Source organism: Mchenga conophoros, linkage group LG19 (genome assembly GCF_057382185.1).
Source record: "Mchenga conophoros isolate Kocher_MC1m ecotype Shallow Benthic linkage group LG19, M_conophoros_male_GT1.1, whole genome shotgun sequence".
Taxonomy (NCBI): domain Eukaryota; kingdom Metazoa; phylum Chordata; class Actinopteri; order Cichliformes; family Cichlidae; genus Mchenga; species Mchenga conophoros.
In genome coordinates, this window is record NC_140544.1 from 4,934,854 (window position 1) to 4,954,187 (window position 19,334).

At 39.5% G+C, this 19,334-nt stretch overlaps 2 protein-coding genes and 1 non-coding gene across 3 annotated transcripts; 1 reads left to right on the forward strand and 2 right to left on the reverse strand.

The window, feature by feature from the left end:
* Positions 1-6,206: 6,206 nt before the first annotated feature.
* Positions 6,207-6,293, reverse strand: trnay-gua (transfer RNA tyrosine (anticodon GUA)). The gene is given in 2 exon segments: positions 6,207-6,242; positions 6,257-6,293. It is a non-coding gene; the product is annotated as a tRNA-Tyr (tRNA).
* Positions 6,294-10,076: 3,783 nt separating this feature from the next.
* On the reverse strand, positions 10,077-14,095 carry yipf6 (Yip1 domain family, member 6). The gene is made up of 2 exons (XM_085256882.1): positions 13,546-14,095; positions 10,077-12,820 (listed from the first exon to the last, which is right to left on the reverse strand). Exons 1-2 carry the CDS (start codon positions 13,882-13,884, stop codon positions 12,473-12,475), a joined length of 687 nt encoding a protein of 228 aa, XP_085113008.1. The 5' UTR covers positions 13,885-14,095; the 3' UTR covers positions 10,077-12,472.
* A 745-nt stretch (positions 14,096-14,840) lies between these two features.
* Positions 14,841-18,322, forward strand: snapc1b (small nuclear RNA activating complex, polypeptide 1b). The gene is made up of 10 exons (XM_085256880.1): positions 14,841-15,222; positions 15,636-15,792; positions 15,876-16,016; positions 16,208-16,312; positions 16,608-16,766; positions 16,885-16,938; positions 17,092-17,154; positions 17,239-17,377; positions 17,794-17,865; positions 17,967-18,322. Exons 1-10 carry the CDS (start codon positions 15,092-15,094, stop codon positions 18,002-18,004), a joined length of 1,059 nt encoding a protein of 352 aa, XP_085113006.1. The 5' UTR covers positions 14,841-15,091; the 3' UTR covers positions 18,005-18,322.
* The last annotated feature ends 1,012 nt before the right edge of the window (positions 18,323-19,334 follow it).

A 19,334-nucleotide genomic window follows, 5' to 3' on the forward strand; every position in this document is an offset into this window, starting at 1 on the left:
TGGAGTCAGGTTTCAAGAGGAAGGCTTTTATCCAGTTTATTTTAAATACTCCAACCATTGATTGAAAATCAATTGACTTTATACCACCTTTAGCGTAATCTTTGACAAGTTGTGATTTTTTAATGTAATGTGTTTTATTGCGCCAAATGAATTGATAGATTATAGAGTTAATCTTTTTAATGCTTTTCGGGGTAATGTATAGTGAGTATGCTGGATAAACCATCTTTGAGACGCCCTCTGATTTGGATAATAGATTGCGTCCAAAAATTGTAATATCTCTCGTCAACCAATGATTTAGTGTTTTGGACATGCCATCAATTTTGTCTTTTAGGTTTTTTGATTCTCTAGTGTTGATGTCTTTGTCTAAATAGATGCCTAGATACTTAACTTCATTTTTCACTGGAATCGTCCTCATGCTATTTTCCAAACAATCATAAAGTGGCAAAAGTTCACACTTCTTTAGGTTCAGACACAAGCCTGAAGCTTTAGAAAAAATTGAAATGACATTCAATGCTTTCTCGAGTATTGATTTATCCTTTAAAAATATTACTGTGTCATCTGCAAACTGACTTATTTTCAGTTCAATATCAAAAATGTTTATTCCTTCGATGTCTGAATGGTTCACAATGAGGTAAGCCATTAATTGAGTGCAAAGAATAAATAATTTTGGAGAAATTGGGCAACCCTGTCGAATTCCACAGAATATGTCTATCCTAGATGTTATGCCTGGATTGAGCGAAACATAACTATAAATTTGCTTGTAGAACAGTTTGATCACTTTGCAAAATTTGTTTCCAAATCCAAAAAGTTCTAAAGATCTAAATAAAAAATTATGGTCTATTGAATCAAATGCTTTAAAAAAGTCAATAAATAGTATTAAACTTTCTGAATTAATAAAGGATCGATAGTCAATCATATCTAATATTAATCTTATGTTATTATGAATCTGCCTTCCTTTAATAAACGCTGATTGGCACTCATCAATCAATTTGGTTAAGATGCTTTTAAGCCTATTTGCATATACTAAGGCTAATAATTTGTAGTCGTTACATAAAAGTGTTATGGGTCTCCAATTGTCTAGCATTTGTAAATCTTTGTTTGGTTTGGGTAATAAGGTTATTAATCCTGTTTTCATTGTTGGGGATAGTTCTTCATTTTTTAAACAATCCAAAAAGCCATTAAATAACAAATCTTTAATGTCTTGCCAAAAGGTTTTATAAAATTCAATCGTTAAACCATCAATTCCAGGCGATTTTCCATTTTTCATTTGTTTTAGAGCTGTATCTAATTCGGATATTTTCAAATCTTCTTCTAACCATGTTTTATCATCCTCTTCCAATTTTTTAACCTGATCTTTAATCATATCAAAAAAGATATCTGCATTTTCTTTTTCAGTTCTTGATTTATACAGATTACTATAGAACATGTTAATTTCCTCACTTATTTTGTTTGGTTCCTCAATTATAGTACCATCCTTACTCAATTTAGTTATTTTTTTCTTTGTTTGTCTACGCTTCTCTAGACTATAGAAATAAGATGAATTTTTTTCTCCATGTTCAATCCACTTGGCTCTAGACCTTACATATGCTCCTTTAGCTTTAATCAAGTACACCTCATCTAGCTTATTTTGTAAAGATTGTAAGCGTTCTGACTCTTCCGCAGTCATACAGGGTTTACCACATAATAAATGAATTTGTTCAATTAGATTTTTCTGTTCACATACGCGTAGGGCAGACACTTTCTTTCCCGTTTCTATAGCTAATTGTTTCACATTATATTTAAACCATTCCCATTTACTGACATTAGTCATGCTCATATTGTTAATTTCTGATTTAAGTTCTTTAACTTGTTTACAGAAGTCTTCGTTTTGTAATAAACTATTGTTAAATTTCCATATGTTGTCAGATCTTTGTTGTTTACGTAGAGATAATAAGAGACTTATCAGACAATGATCAGTAAGTGGGGTTGGATGGGTCTCACATTTCGTAACATATGATGATACTGTTTGGGAGACAAGCCAATAATCTAATCTTGAACATACGTTTTTATTTGATGGACTAAACCAAGTATATTTCTTCGTATTTGGGTTTGTCATCCTCCAATAATCGATCATATTGGTTGTCGTACAAAAGTCACAAGTAATGCTATCGTGTTCTGGTTGATTTCCTCTTTGTGGTTGTCTGTCAAGCCATGAGTTAGGAGCCAGGTTAAAATCGCCTCCAGTTATCACCTGGGTAGAACCATATGTAGTACTCCACTTTGCAATTAATTTACTTAAGTTAGACATCATATTTCTATTTAGCGACCTGTTATTGTATCCATACACGTTAATAAGAATAATTTTCTGTTCACAGACTTCTACCAACACCATGATCCAATGCCCCATTCTGTCGCTTTTATGATCAATAACTCTCCCTGCAAATTTGTTGAATAAGATCATAACTCCTGCTGAGTGAGTAGTACCATGTGAATAAAGAATACTATCTCCCCATTGATGTTTCCAAAATGTTTCCTCTTCCTTACCAGAATGTGTTTCTTGTAAAAACAAAATGTTTGCCTTAATTTCCTTGCAGAATAAGAACATGGCCTTACGTTTGACATTGTTTTTTAAGCCTCGAACATTTAAGGAACTTAATAGAACAGCCATCTATAAGATAAAGAAAAAACAAAAACAAAAAACGCAGGAACAAAATACAAAACAAGAACAGTAACGGCTTCCTTGGCACTTACTAGAAGAAAAAAAAGTGCTTGAAGCAGGAATAAGCCTAGTGTCCTACCTATGTAATCATAACAGTACTCCGACCCTATCACAGTACTACCCCTTTATATATGCGGCAATTTTAGCTCTGTATAGCTCACATTTAACTACGACTTTGCTTTTTGACCCTCTCCTATTTTTTATTTGTGTATTTTTAACAGATATGTATATATAAACATATATATACACACATACATACCCACATTTTATGGTTAACTTGTAGTGACTTCTTCAAGTGCATCTCACAGATCGATCCTTTTACCGTCTATTATTGCATAACCCTCCTTTAGGAATGCTCTTTTGCCGTTGTTTCGAGCTTCCTGCACCTTGGGCCACAGCTTGATCCGAGCTTCACGGGTCTTCTTTGGAGAAGTCTTCTTTAAATTTTATGTTCAGTTCTTTGCAGACCCTGGCCTCTTTGGATTTCCTCCATACTTCATCCCTTGCCGTCCTCATGCTGAACTGTATGATGATTGGTCTTGGCACCTTGTTGCTCACTGCATTGTCTTTCTTCCCCAGTCGGTGTACTGTATCAACCATGAGCTGCAGTTTTTCCACTGATACAGGAACCACTCTTGTTAGAATGCCGATCACTGTTTCACGTGTATTCTCGTTGTCCTTCTCTGTCAGACCCAAAATTCTGAGGTCCCATCTTCTGCGGTAACGTGCACTCTCCCGACAGCTCTCCTTTAATTCTTTGTTTTCCTTCATCAGCGACTCCACCTTCATCGTCAGCTTGTCAGTTTCCTCTCTGTTTTTTTGGGTCGCCTGTGTATTTACTTCAATGCGTTGTTCGAAGGCTTCCAACTTCTTTTCAAGCGAATCAAACCTTTCCTCGCATCTCTTTGTGAAGCCAAGTAAAACTTCATATACATTCTCGATGCTCACCTGCTTCTCAGTTATTTTGCTTTTCATTTTTTTGGGATTGGGACTTGGTAACGGAGTGTGGTCACCTATGGGTCTTCCGATCTCTTTCTGAAGTTCCATCTCTTCTATATCTTCATCCTCACATGCTTCCCGCATAGCAGCAAGGTTGTAATCATGGTCGGAGAGGCTACCTGTTAGCTTGGGGTTAGCCATTTTTATCGCTCTAAGTTTATCTTTGTGTCTGCCTGAAGGTCTGTCAAAGTAACTTCCAGGGGGTTTCGCTTGCGTTCTACTTCCTTTGGAGTAACAGTTTGTCAGTAAAGTATTTTACAGGACATCAAAATCACGTTTCTTAATCAGACCCGCAGATTGTACAACCGCTTATTCCGCCATCTTTCTCTCCCCCGGGCGCTAACCGTATCATTCAAATATATTGAATGTCGCAATGTTGGCAAAGAGAGGAAGTAACGTAAGATTTGCGCATGCGGGGTACCGAGTTTCAAGTGCTATAGTCTTGCTAAAAAAAAAAAGACTTCTATAAATTATTATTATCATTTCGTTTCAACAGGTATACTGGAAACTGATCTGCAAGCAGAGCTTTAGTCCTCATAATGTTGTATTTGTATGTTGAATGTTGTATTTAGGGGGAAAAAAATCTTTATTTTATGGAAACAGGCCCAAAAAAATGAATGTGGTCGGAAATTCAATAACCGAATTAAAGTCGCTCAACATCACAATCTGGAAAGTTTTTATCAAGGAATTTCATTTATGATGTCTATGTAGTCCTTTATTTTTTGTCCAATGTCTGATATGTCCTTTGAAATTGTTATGCCGTATATATAGTTATATGGCGTTTGTTTTAGTTTTTTTTGTTTGTTTGCTTTTGTATCAACAGCTATATTCACCTTGGGGAAAAACGCGTGAGGCCAAGCAGCCAGACCCAGCTAGGTCTGGATTCTTGGATCCAGAAGTTTCTTCCCTTTCATGGATTATTCATTATAATATTTAGAATTTATTCAGTGTATTATGAGAACTACAAAGATGAGATAATGCTGCAGGTTTCCATTCAGGTTCAGTTGTGCTGCATTGTAGTCACCTGCAGGAAACCAGAGCAAAACAGAAAGAGGCATTATCACCAGTATTTTCATCAGCTGCCTTAATGTTTGACAGATTAGTACTTGTTGTTAAGCTGTATAGAGTAGTGCACATGTAGGCTAGATTTGTGAACAATACATCATTAAGAATCATTCAGACTGATTTGAAACCTGAACATTTGAAATAAACTCAGTAAAAAAACCAAACAAAAAAACCCACTGGAACAGCTGGCTTACAGTTTGTGAGTGTCAGCCGAGAATACTGTGAGAATATTTACAGTCCTCTCAGTAATTTATCTTTTTTAAAATTCTGTGTTAATGCAGGCGTTAATACAGGATTGTCGAAGTGTATGCTTCTATTTATTTTAGTGTTGCTCTCCTTAAAAGTGTGGAGAGAGGCAGAAACATGTTGCTGTTTGCAGATCTTTAATAGTGCAATCTGCACAGAATCTGAAGAAGAGAGAGAGATGAGAGATAGCCTTTATTTGTCAGTTGCAGGTCTTTTGCCCACAACCGAGATGACAGACCTTGCCGACCGTACATACAATACAAACATCACATTGGGGAGACAGGTCAGGCCAGGTAGCGAGGAAAAAAAACATTGAAATGTGGAACACAAAAGGATAATACAGGAATGCACAGGTATCAACACACCATAACACAATAAACACAGACAAGCAACATGGGAAAGAGTTCCAGTGTGTACATCTGATCTGGGACCGCTGCAATCTTTCGACTGCGCCTCCAGCTGACCCGATGTCTACATCATGGGGGAGGTAAGCATTGGAGGTGGCGTTGGATAGGGAGGGTGATGCGTCGGTGAGTGCTTATCAGTATATGTATGTGTGTGCGTGTCCATAGTTCAGCTGAGACAGTGTCCTTCGCCCTGCCAGGCTAAGTAAACAGTCTTCCAGCCAACCCAGGTGGCCTTGTAGGGAATGGGAAGGAACAGACTCAACACAGTCGTTATCAGGGAGTTTTTGTTCAGCTCCAGCCTTGAGCTCCGGCCTTGAGCCCACAGCTGGTGCCGAAGGGGTAGCCGCATTATGATGGTAATTTTTCTTTTGCAAACAACTCATGAGAATTTCAAGCTGTTTTTAACACTCCGAGTCCAGCATAATGCATAATATTCACAATAAGTGCAGTAACAGTTATTAGTTAGTGACCTGGGAGGCCCGATGACTCTCTATTTGTAAACAATTATTAGAAGCGAACATGCTTCAGGTCAGTACAGTCAATGAAGTACAGCTAATGTTTGAACTTCAAACAGACTTCCAACTTTGTCTGACATCATAAAATTCAGTCTCTGGTGGGACACTCCCATAGGGCTTAAAATCTCCACCAGTTGCTCTTAGAACTGAAGAAGCTTCTCAGATGAGAGGTGAAACGTCTTGAAGGAAGCTTAAAGATGTCCAGACGCTTTTCTTTGAAAGCTCCTTAGACTACAATGACCGATAGCCTTCTTGACAATTTAGTGTAAAAGTATGTCCTTCGAGCCGGATTTGAACCAGCGACCTAAGGATTTCAGCTACTGCCTCTACAGTCCTCCGCTCTACCAACTGAGCTATCGAAGGCACGTCGATGTTTAGCCTCACGCAGGACAGGCTGATGGGTTCAGTCAGGGTGAAGTTATCCATGCGTGTGGTTTGGCTAATGAACGCCGGCCTTCACCTGACTGCTCGTCTTTAGCTAATGATGTTTCCTTTTTCCTCCAGCACGTTTGAGGTTTGTGGTGATGACCACGTGACTGATTCAGGAAGTGGTTCACAGGTTTGGCGTGCGATTCAAATTCTTCTCTTTTCTTGGCAAATCTTTTGTGTGATGAAACCAGCAAGAAAGCGGAGATTTCCCCCTCTCTGGGGAGATTTTGAACTGATCTCGCCTGATAAGGTATTGTGTAATAAGGTCATTTATTAGTAATTAAACTAAGTAATAAAGTATAAAGTACACAGCGGATCCCGTGTTGTTATTTATTTCTTCCAATTTCTGGTATATTAAAAGGCGAAGTGTCTGTTGTGTTCAAAAGAACTTGGATTCAAAAATCCAGGTAAGCCGTTTAGGACGCAGTGATAAGACTGTATACAAACATAAAATTGCACAGTTCGTTTGTATTAGACACCATTAATTTATGTTTAAAATGTGACTTAATTAGGGACATCTGTAACTGAATATTGCCTTTTTCTTTCCTCATCAGGGGAGAAGAATGACGTGGATTTTCCCCATTTTCTCTGAAAACTATGGTTTTCAGGACACACATCCAAAGAGAAAGCCATGGTCATTGTGTCCAAGGCATCTGCAGTTAGTTCATCAGATATGTGGACCCCTATCAACACTGATACGTATCTAGCTGTGACGTGCCATTTTATACACGCAAGCAGCTCTTTGCATTCTGTTTTCCCTGCAGCAAATGCTGCTGAAAATTTAGCAAAAGTAGAAGCAGCACTTGTGTCAGAATGGGGTATTACACACACTTTTAATGCCTTGTGACTGATGTGCGTGGCACAAATTGTGTGGCGCAAAGTTTAAATTGACACATTAAAAAGGGCTCCTGACTATATAACTCTGTTGCCTGACATCTGGGCAAACTGTAGGAAGACAGTGGGTTATTTCAAGAGCACTTTCCACTGGAAACATCACTTTACTTTTTTATTATAATATTCTACACAACACCATGTTGTTTAGGTTGCTGCTGCAATGATACTGGAAATAATCATTTTTTGTTGGCTACTTTTATAGAGGAGGCTGACACAAGTGCTGGAGCAAATGGGCCAGCTAGCATTGAAGCTAATTCAAGAGGTGGATACATGCTAGAACAGCACATAGCATAATGCGCCGACGTGTTCATGACCTCAGGGAATGCGTAAAAGTAGCTTTGGCAGACTTACACACTGACATTGCCCCACTCTCATCAGAACACTATGAAATTATTGCAGGATGTCTAAGAGTGCCGTCCATATTTAATGATACCACAGGTAAGCTGTTAGAGGAGAAGAGAGGGTCATCATCAAATTTCAGTCATTCAGAGGTTTTACAAGGTAAAGCAGGAGATGCAGGGAAGAGGCAAAATTCTGAATATACTGCTGTTATAAGAAACAGCGTCCTTCCTCCTCCTCATCATCATTACAACCCCATATATCAGAAGCATTTCAGCCTGTGAATGAATGTATATGGATACATTCTAATTATTTTGTTGTATTTAGTCACTTGGAGCCTGTTTGCTTTGGTAGCAAACATCATTTGGACCCCACAGTACTGCAGATGAGGAACAGTACTGTGGAAAAGATGTTATTTTTGTTTACAAATTAATAAATGTTGTCCCTATTTTACATGTAACATGTCCTTAATAATTAAAGCACATTCACATCACAACTTTCTCCCTAGTTTGTTTCCACCATATTCATAAGTTCAGAATTCATGTATTGGCGTCACAAACATTCATTTCATCAATTCAAAGCTCCCTCCTGGACTCCCACTCTCTGTTGGGCTCACTTTTTTTTCTTTGCAAGCAACATTCGTCCCTCAAATTTTTACAGGTGCACTTTCTCTCAGGTCAGTAGTGATGGTTTCATTAAACTCCCTCTACTTTCTGATTACTAGTCCTTATATTAAGGCTATGAGTATTATTATACTGAGGTGATGATTGTTATTTGCTCACTGATAAATTAAAAAACTGGTGAAAAAGTATCTTGAAATGCACAGAAGAAATCAACAGCAGGGTGGTTACAGTGTATCTACCTGCTTCATTTAACAAAGAATCATAAGTCCCCCATCTGTTTGCCTGGTAACCAAATACCGGTCGATCCAGGTCGTGTCCTGTGATGCTCCTCAGATGGATCAGCGCCAGATGTTCATACGCCTGCATGACTACAAATGTCAGTGATACAAGCCTGTAGTTATTTAATGCTATGATGGATGTGTTTTTTGGGGATTGGAATTTAGGTGGACCTTTGAAAGCATGATGGCGTTTGACAGGGTTGAAAAGTCTAGATAGAAGCCAGCGGGTCAACACAGATGTGGAGGGGTGAGGTCTGTGGCTCCGCTGCAGGGGGGGGGGGGGGGGGGGGGGTGACAGGGAGGCTGGCAGGGCATCTGGGAGCTATTTGCTAATCATGCTCTCCCTATTTCAGTGGGGACGCGACAGCTGGAACGTTGTCATGAGCAAGAGTAGGAGTTTTTGTGGTGTAATCACACTGAAAAATAAACCATCACTTCCCTGCAAACACAGGCTGTGTGTGTGTGTGTGTGTGTGTGTGTGTGTGTGTGTTGTACTGGGTCTGTAACACCTTTTGTTACAACAGACTTTAAAATGAAATGGCAAAACTCTCTCTGGGCATGATGCTTTCCTGATTTTGTGTCACTTCACTACTACTTCACTTGTTACGTATGCAGGCTGAGTTTCAGGAGGAAGGGTAATGCTTGGTCTATGCTTCAGTGGGAAATCTACGCCATACCTTGCACCATAACCGGAAACTTCTTTTAAACCTATGATGTAACCTTCCACGTAGCCTGAAGTGCACCTCCACAGAAATGTAGCTACATGTCGGGTCAATGCAGCCTGAAATGATCCAAATGGCATTAAAGGTTGCGGTGTAGGGTTAGAGGAGTTTTTGGTTATGTCGTAAGTGAGGACATACGTTTCCTGTAGAAGTCTAAATCAAGTTTAACAGAGGCGTATTCTTACCTGAGGTGGGGTAGTGTGTGGACAAGGGCAGGAATGTGTCCCTTTTAAAAGTGCATTAGAACAAGTTCTTGGCTGGAGGGGGATGGTTTCCTGTAGTCCTGTAGGCTTTTCCACACTGATGCAGGGTCATTACTCAAGAAACCTGCTGTCAGCTTTTCAACACAGCGTCTTTCGGCAACTTAAATCTCCTTTCAATTCCCCAGTTTGTTGTCGTCTTGGTGCTTATTTTATCGAAATGAAATTATCATGTCTTTTTTTTCTTTCTCTGAGAATTTGGGGGAATGGAGATGAGGAGTGGTCAGTGCAGAGCAGCCTTGAAATAGTTTTCTTACCAGTGTTTCATATCTTTATGCAGCTAGATGGAAATAAAACGATCACGGAGAGATGCAAAATGTGTTGGGGTTTTTTAATTTTGTGTCTCTTTTAATCAGTCTATGTCACTAATACCAAAATAGACCAACATATGCAGTGTGTGTGCTCTCTTACTGTCATAAGTTGCCTGCATGTTTGTAAAACCAGTTATTTTTCCTTTCGTTGTGATGGAAAATGTGTGTAGACACCTGACGTAGGAAGTCTTTTTTTGTCCGCGAGTAAAACACATGGAAGCATAAGGTAATGGTACTTTTCAAAAAATGTTCATTGTGAAACATTAACTGACATCAGGTCAGTTAAACAGTTGTTTTTTATATTTATTTTATTGATTAAAACTTAAACATAATTAACGAGGAAAAAATGAACCCACATTCCTAAAGGACAGTCCTTCGTCTACTGACTGGTCACATAAATGAAAAGGGTGAGATTGTGTTTATATAAATTTAAAGACACAATCATTGTTTTGTTTCTTATTAACTTAGTTTCAGTTACTAATTTCCTACCTTGCCCGTTCAACCCCAAAAAAATACAGCTGCAGTACATTGTGGTCTTAAATTTTCCATTTATGACCCATCATCAATATGCTGCAACAAAACGCTTATGAATGAAGAAGCAGTTGGTCAGGTGTGTAAATCTAATACAATTCTCTCTTCTCTTTCACTGCTAGTTCTCCCACAGATGTGACTTACTTGATCCCAGCTGACCAAACCAACCCAAATACCAACTTTCTTATTGTTGCTATTAGCTCAACCTTTAAGTTAATTTCTTTACTCAAATTTTTTTTTTTTACCTTTAAAAAAACAAAATCCAAATTCTAAGATCAAACAAAGTCCAACTGAAGAATTAAAAGTCAAATGGAAAAGTTAACTCCCTCAAAAATAACATAAATGTACAACTTTTCATCTAACTTTTTTACATTTGTCTCTTTATCACATCATTTAGATTAAAAATGTAACTTGGAAAATGTTTAGCCTATTATTCTTTTTTAACAGGTTATTTTTTTATTCTTCATCTCATTTCAAGGTTGGGTGAGTGAGGCCTGCGGTTCAGAGTAGAGCCACCGCTCCTCCACATCAAAATGAGCCACTTGAGGTCATTTATGGACCTGACTAGGTGAGCTGTTTATGGTACGTCCGACCAGGAGGATACCCCAGGACACACGACACGCTGAAGAGAGCAAATCTCTCAGCTAATTAGGGAGCGCCGAAGTATTCCATCGTAGGAGCTGGCAGATGGTTGGGAAGAAAGTGAGCTTGTCATCTCTCCTTAGACTTCTGCACCTGTGACCTGACCTAATCTCTATCTTAAATTTTAAATCCAGAGTACAAAATTAAAAAAACTAAATTATGATTTAAAAGTCTATTTCACATGTTGTATGAAATATCACACAGAAAATGTTAAAAATTCAGGGTTGTTGTTTCTTTTTAAGTTTGTTTGCCTGATGATTTTGAATTTGATATTTTTATTAAAGAGATAAAATCTGATTAAAAGCATATTTTAAGAAAAAATTGATGAAATAATGATTCTCTACATTTCGAATGGTTATATTTTTCTCTTTTACAATTTCTTTAAATTTTTTACTTGAATTATTTGAGTCAAGTAAATTAATTATTTTATTATTTTACAACAACTTCTTTTCTATTGGCATACATGGTCTTCCACACTTATCATCATGCCTGTTTCACAGGAAATACCTGCTTACTACTAAAAAATCTAAGAGGTGGGCAGAGATTCTATCATATAGTTGCTTTATTTCCTTCCACAGCATGTCTTTATCCTGTCTTCCTTCTCTCACCCCAACCGGTCGCAGCAGATGGCCGCCCCTCCCTGAGCCTGGTTCTGCCGGAGGTTTCTTCCTGTTAAAAGGGAGTTTTTCCTTCCCACTGTCGCCAAAGTGCTTGCTCATAGGGGGTCATATGATTGTTGGGTTTTTCTCTGTATCTATGAAGCGCCTTGAGGCGACTTTTGTTGTGATTTGGCGCTATATAAATAAAATTGAATTGAATTGAATTGAATTGAATTTATTTATAGCTGATAAACCCCTGTCTGTCACTTTTACTCAACTGTATCCTTAACTCACTGTAACTGTCAGTAATAAAGCCGGATCTGGCATTTTTATGGTTTGCTTTGTACGGTTTCAAAGAGGAAACATTGATGGAAAAAACACACAAAAAGCTCAAACCAGTCTACCTATAATCCTCCATGTCAACTCTCCACTGTCCGCTGAGACAAAACCCAACAAAATACAAAAATAAAATAAAAGAAGAAATTAGTCAAGCTGCATAATCAGATCAGCTAAATGTTGTTAAAAATTAATTCAGTGTGAAAATGTGTGCTGTCCATGTTCTTAAGACAGGAGATTTCGATCACACCCAGAGAGATCAAGAGAGAAAGAAAAATAACCATTGTAGCCCTGGTAGTCCAAACATCCATGAAGTATTTCCACATACACGTTTTTTCTTTTTACACAACATAAACACATCAGCGAGACAAACTGGAAAAATAAGAACATATTCATCAGCTTTTCCACTCTGCAGCCCAACATTCCCCACTACTCCAGAAAGAGTCCTAAATTTGGTGTCCTTCATGTCTAAATGCTGTTTCAGAATTGCTCACAGTCAGTTCAGTAGTTATTCATCTTTGTTCAAAGGCAGATTCTGTATCTGTCTACGGTTGTGGACGTTCCAAGAAAACCTTCGCCTACTGTTGCGGCGAGTATGTCAAGATCATCCACGCAATCACAAAGTAGAAGAGGAACACCGGGTACACCACCAGTGCCTTGCGGTTGGGAGGCTGGCTGTCGGCGAGGAAGGCTGTGGACGCGAAAGTCGACCAGCCGAAGGACGCCGTGACCACCGCCAGCCGCACTGCGAATACGACCCTCCCGGAGCTGATGACCAGGACAATCCTACACACTACCATGGCCACTGTAAGAGGCATGATGCAATATCCCAACACGCACAGGCTCTGGAAGAAAGAGATGGTGCCACCCAGCAGCTTGGAGTTGAGGGTGATGATGATGGAGCCAAACCACACGATGACGAAGACCTGGGAAGAACAATATGTTTTTGTTAGCAGGGAGTCAGCAGAGGCATTTACTTAAAATACAGAAAAACTGCACATTTAATCCCTGAGGTATCTCAATATATTTGAGAAGTGCGTCTCAGCTGTTCTACATAGTAAAGAAATGGTGCTGTGGTAAATGAACGCAACAATTCTTTGGGCCTAAATTGTAAGAAATAAACGTTTAAAATTACAGAAATAAATCCTGGAGCTCAATGCCCAGACTTTCCTGTAATTATAAAGTAGAATTATTTTGCTAATTCAATTCACATTTTCCAAAGACGTCCAGTGGGCTGGACTGGAGTCTTTGCTGGGCCAATTTTGGACCCTGAGCCTTATGTTTGACTCCCCTGCTCTAAGCTATTGCACTTTTGGCACAGTCTTACACATGATAGGAAAAACACCGCACTTTTCCCCTTTTATATGTGTTCTCCCTTCATTTTAGTCCCTGACACACGGACACTGTGATTCACCTCCTCTCAGAAGCTCTCGATCTGTAATCCTGTCATGAATAATCTACGATTTACATTTAGCTAATAATACTTTTAAGAATTTTCATGCGACACAGTGTATGTTACTGTTCGATATTAGTAGTAATGAGCAGAACTCACTAATAACTTTATAAATGTGGTTGAAACGGCTCATTAATTCATGGAGGGATACGCAGTAAAGTTTGAACTGTTGGATCCAGAGATGATGAACCCTCTAACCTCAGCGAACTGCGGTCCTCCCTGGTCCTCGCGGTCGGCCGCACCGCCCTGCAGCAGCAGAGCCAGCGTGACGCAAAGCAGCAGCGGGCCCCACAGGTCCCAGTCCCGCAGCAGAGCCGAGCTCCGCTTCGGGTAGAGGACGTGGATGAACTTGTTCCCCACCGCCCGCAGGTCCCTCATGATGGTGTCCTTAACCGGTTCGTCCAGAGTGGAGAATTCATCATCTCTTCTAGACGGGCCGACGGGCACCGAGATGTCCCCTTCCACCGGGATGTCCTCCGCGATGGAAACGTCTGACAGCCCGGCGAACGGTCTGCTGGCCTCCTCCGATGCCGCCATCTTACCTCGCTGAGAAGCTTTGTGAAAACGTCGTCAGAGCTTCTGGGAGATTAGTCAGAAAACTTCATTTAACTTATTTAAAAGAAAAAAAGCAGACAGAGCAGCAGTTACTGGTGAGTTTAAATCCTGTTCTGTGACTTGGACTGACGGCGTATGCTCCACGTCAGCTGAGGATTGTTTACTTCCGGCAGACGCTGGATATCCGTGTGGTACGTTCAGGTTCACCTGCGTCAGTTCCACCAGCTATCGTTAAACAAAACAGTGAGGAAATTAAATTTATACGAAGAATAGATATATTTACTTCCCATTCATCCTAAAGTAAAAGAAGTAAAGTCCAAAGTCATAAAGGAGATGTACCGAATAAATGAATTCCTAAAATGAAAATGTAATCTAGATGGGAACACGTGTATAATCTGTGAAAATGAGAAGTCTGGATCACTTGTTTTTCTATTGTGAGTCGGGGAAAGCTGGAATGACATGTGTAGCTGGCTACAGTCCAGAGGGATTCGGTTACCACATTTAGCAGTCACTCTAATTAAATTTATGGATATGTATTGCAAATCTAAATTTGGAGTCTGTTATCAGTGCTGTGTTGTTATTAGGGAGATATTTTATTCATAAATGTGGATATTTTAAAGCTAAACCATGTAACAAATGACTGAACAAATAAAAACTCCCGATTAAGAGTCAAAAACTTGCAAATAACACGGTTTGCTCTATTCAGTAATAGTTTCTCTATTCAATAAATTAAATTAAATTTTAAGATGACCCCACCTTTTCCAGATACAGTGCAGGATTTGTCATTTCTTCACATTTTGTGTCTATTTTTCACGTTTCACTTTTTGTTATTCTTTTTTCTTTCCTTTTTAATGCTATACTTTGTGTATATTAGTTTCTTGAATAACCATTGTTGGTGCTTTTTTGTCTGTAGCGAGGTTCATAAATAAAGTTCTTAAAAAAAATATGACCTCCATTTTTCAAGACGGTCAGTGAAGGTGTCGTCAGCCGTCGAGGCCTGGTGACGTACTAAGTGCTCGACGGTTGTTTAATCTTGTGTTTAAATTTCGGTCTCGCTAACCAAGAGACATTTTCTCGCTGCAGAAGCTTGAAAATAAACGTAAATAAAAATAAAAGTTGATGATGTCCACGACGTAAGCTCTGTGACGTTGTGTTTTCACGTTGACTCGTGTGTAGAGGCATCAGGACGATGGATTTCTGCGGGAAACAGGTGAAAGCAGACTGCGAGCAGCTCCTGAAGCGCTTCCAGCGAACACAGTCCGTCCGCTTCGAGATTTTCGCCAGAATATGGAGAGAGATGAAGTTCTCACAGATTTTCTAGTAGGTTTTCTGCTCAAAACATCCCTTTGTTTTCCAATACAGGGTTTGAGTCTTACCCAAATTCTTTTGAGGTTTTTTGTGTGTCAGAATGAGAAATATTTTCTTTAAGTTCATGTCACCCTTATTATCTTTATTATTAAAAGGCAAACATTTCACACACAAGTGTCCAATTTATAGACACACTTAATTTCCAGGAAAGCAAAGTACAGAATAATTAAGGTGAAAGGGCCATGAACAAATAATCTCAATGGTGAAAACATGGATAAACACACAGGAAACAACCGAATAAATTACATTTAAAAAATTAAACTGGAGATCATGCATCACACCACCAGCAGCAGCAGCACCACTGAGCTCTTAGACCCCTTACTGGAGAAATCCTTTCTCAGTGTTGTATGTTTCTCTCGCTGCAGTGGCACTGTGAACCACGAGAAGCGAAAATTCAGTCGTCTGATACTGGACGTGGCCTCTGTCTTCTTCCTGCCACCCTTCAGCTTCCAGATCCGAGTAGGAGGACTTTACCTCCTGTACAGCTTGTATCAGTGCCAGAATGCGTCACCCTCTGAGCAGGTCAGGACCGACAGCACATGTACTTTCTCCTTAAAGTGATCAGCAAACTTGAAATAAAGCTCTTGCTGTGTCTCTGGCTGCAGATCCGTCTGGCACTGAAAGACTGGGCGGACGTGAAGACGTTTGAGAAAGACGCTACAGTTGCTCAGCACTTCGACGTGATCTACATCCTCCAGCAGCTCATGTTCTGTAAAGCGTTCCACTTCACCGCCACACCCTCTCTGGTTAGTTTCCTGTCTAAATATTTTAAATATATTTTAATGTGGATCTATTTTATTTTATTTTCAGCTTCCATGATATTGTGCCCACAGCAACCTCAGAATTCTGCTCTCAGCTGACAGGAATTGTGGTCCATCCAAGGCTAGAAACATTACATCACTAGTTAGAGTAGATATTTCTTCTTTCCTTCCCCCAGCTCACCTACAATAAGAAGAGGAAGGTGGAAAGGTCGCCAATGCATGAGGAGTTCATGGAGCGAGTGTCCCGTCCACAGGAGCTGGTTAACATCGAGCTGCTGGAAGTAAGTCGACCCTTCCTTCCCCCTACTACCCTAACCCCACCAAATGTAGTTACATAGCAGTCAAGCTGCATCACATTTCAGGCTGCATTTCTCTGCAGAAGCATCCTATTCTCTCTGTGACGTTAAAAATACTCAACACAAAGTGATTTTAGCTGCATAGGAGGGCAGGAAAGTGAACACAGGAATGACATGGAGCATCCTTTCAGATTTCAAAATAAAAATACTGCGGTTTGTGAAAAGCGGGGTGGACATCAACAACACAACATAGCAAACAGGTATCTTTGTTGTCTTGCAGGAAATGGACAACATTCACCAGCACTATGAGAATCTGAAGGCATCCACCCTCTCTCTGACATCAGCGCAGCAAGATCCGTCCGTCAGCCTGATCCGTAAAAACCTCGTCCCTCAGCTTCGCAGCGCTGTGGTCGACTTCTACAATTGGCAGAAAAGGAAGGTCTGAAAACAGAACATGTCTCCTGTTGTTACAGTTTATTTTACCATGTTATAGCTTCACTTTTTGTGTGTTTTTTCCCACCTCTGATGTGACGCTGTGTCGTGTTTTGTCCTGACAGGACAGTGTGGACGAAGAAGAGGACAGCAGTGAGGGAACATCATCCCAGCAGGAGGTGAGATAGCCATTTCAGTGTCTTACATCATGTCTCTTGCAGGTTTAGGTGATGAATCACAGGAAGTCAGAAAGCTGTTGGAGTTTTCCAAAGATGCTGTAACTTTCTCCAGAGACGCCTCTGTTGACCCGCTGTCTTTGTGTGTGTCCTCAGTGCTCCAAAAGGGCAGGGCTCCTTGCTTCCATCAAATCGAAGGCGTACGGACAAGCAGCAGAGGTTTGTGTCAGTGGATACAGTCTTTACTGATTTTTATATTTATTGTGACAATTTATTATTTTATATATGTTTTTTTCCCCTCAGGCCTCCAAGTCAAGGCGTCACCGCCAGGTGGAAGTGGATTCCACCAATTACGAGGCCAGATCCGCCCCCACGTTAGGTCGCTCCAGAATAACCAAGCCGTCACTCAAAGCCAGAACCAGTGAAAATCTCCATATTTCAGGTAATCTTCCTGTAACCACTAAAGATAAACATTTCACACCTGTCCCTGCTTTATGTGCGATCCCAGGCCCTGACCTTGACATTGACAAACTGGTTTGCATTAGACTTACCTTCAGTAAGTTGTAGGAAATTATCAGCATGCTTTAAGATGCCATATTTTAATAAATAAATAAAAAACTATTATTGCTATCACCCTTCCGTTCTTTATTGCGGATACAAGTCCTCCGAGGCACCGGTAAAATTAAACAGTGACACTGAAGTGCTAAAAACACACAGAAACAGCCTGGATTTAATCTATAAATCACTGCACATGTACACTATGCTTTATATTTTCCATCTGCTGATTATTAAAATAGAATTAGAATAGAATTTTATTACATGGAAACTCTTTATGAATGAACCCTTTGTACTTCTCAGGTGACTTGTGGACGGAAGCAATGACGACCACTAAGATCAGTCGGCTTGCACAGCTCGAGTCTGCTGGTGATGGTAAGCGTGATCAGGCTCGTTTATATTTCGTGTGTTTGCTCACTGGCCTCTGCTGTGTTTTCATTGGCTGGCTTGTGCTCTTTATGTTCTTTTTCTTGAAGATAAACCGAAACAGTACAAAAAGTTCAAGTGGTCCTGAAGAAACTGCACAACACTGGAGCTGCTGTTCAGAGCATCCACTGAAGTCTGATATGTGCTTTGCTATTGTAATAAATCATGTTGACATCTTTACCTTTTTTTTTTTATCATGCTTTTAAATTATTTTTTAATCAATTCATTGGTGGTTACATTACAGTTACAGTAAATTAATAGAAACATTGTTCATAGTAAAGCTTATCGCCATGTAGCTTTCTCTCTGAAGGAAACACCGTCTACTGAAGCATTTTCATTCATGTGTTTATATATTTCAATATTTGATCAAATTTGATAGTTTACTATAAAAACTGATTGTTTTACAGTTGTCTGTCTCTTTCTTGTGTAACATTCCATGTGTTTGAAAATGTGGACATCTGGTTTTCAGTAGCCTGTCTTGCTATTTAGTATAACCTCAAATTTGTTTTTCATTATCTTCTTTTTGCTTGATTTGTTTTTTCCTCGCAGTGCTTATAATTTTCGGGCAAATGCCAAGATGTCAGCTGGAGGGAGGTTTGTAAATGCAATTTTAGCCTAAGCTATGTTTAGCAGCTTTAGAACTGTAAATTTACTATTTAGCACTTTGTTTTCATTTTTTTTGACATTTTTAGTGATTAATAAATTAAGTAATGGACTAATTTATAAATAATGTATGACAGATTTTTTTTAAATATGACTTTTATATGCTTGAACTATACATTTTGACAAAATGAGAGCCCAGACCTCAGCATTAGGCAGCAAACATCCAAGAAAGCTGTGGTGGAAAGTCTGCAACGAGGTCAGCTGTGGTCAAGCTTTTTAATTATTGCATGCAGGAGAGAAAAACAGACATCGACCATCACAGTTACACAGTCAGGAGAGCTCTGCCCTTGAGACGTCGCAGCTCCCTTTTCACACACAACTCTCTGTATCGTTTCAGTAACAATAGTTTCTTGTCCACCTGCGCTGTTGCTGGGCAGAGAGCTTCCACACTATGCTCCAGGAAGCACCCGGCACTTGCCTCCCTGGGAGTTTCATACAGTCAGCACAGCAGATAACATAGTTAAGCTAAGCAGGTCATATTGACACATGCATCCTTCACCTAAGAAATACAAGGCTATGCAAAGTTCTACAGTGAACTTGTAACCACTTAATCTAAATGTGAGAATAAACTAGAATTTTTCCTTCACGCGTTTTTAAAATGTCTCTGAAGAAGCCTGGAGAACTGTTCCTGAAGACTATTTAAGGAAATTCTAAGAAAGCTCGCCTAAGGAAGTTCAGGCTGTGTTGAAGATTAAAAATTGTAATATTAAATATTGACTTTCAACCTTATTAGAACTGTACAAACTCTGCATTTT

Excerpts from the sequence above, each read along its gene's own strand:
- yipf6 (XM_085256882.1), bottom strand. The coding sequence starts at position 13,884 with ATGGCGGCATCGGAGGAGGCCAGCAGACCGTTCGCCGGGCTGTCAGAC. Across the intron at positions 12,821-13,545 it reads GAGGACCGCAGTTCGCTGAG|GTCTTCGTCATCGTGTGGTT; the intron begins GTTAGAGGGTTC and ends TGTTCTTCCCAG.
- snapc1b (XM_085256880.1), top strand. The coding sequence starts at position 15,092 with ATGGATTTCTGCGGGAAACAGGTGAAAGCAGACTGCGAGCAGCTCCTG. Across the intron at positions 16,017-16,207 it reads TCACCGCCACACCCTCTCTG|CTCACCTACAATAAGAAGAG; the intron begins GTTAGTTTCCTG and ends TCCTTCCCCCAG. Across the intron at positions 16,313-16,607 it reads TTAACATCGAGCTGCTGGAA|GAAATGGACAACATTCACCA; the intron begins GTAAGTCGACCC and ends GTTGTCTTGCAG.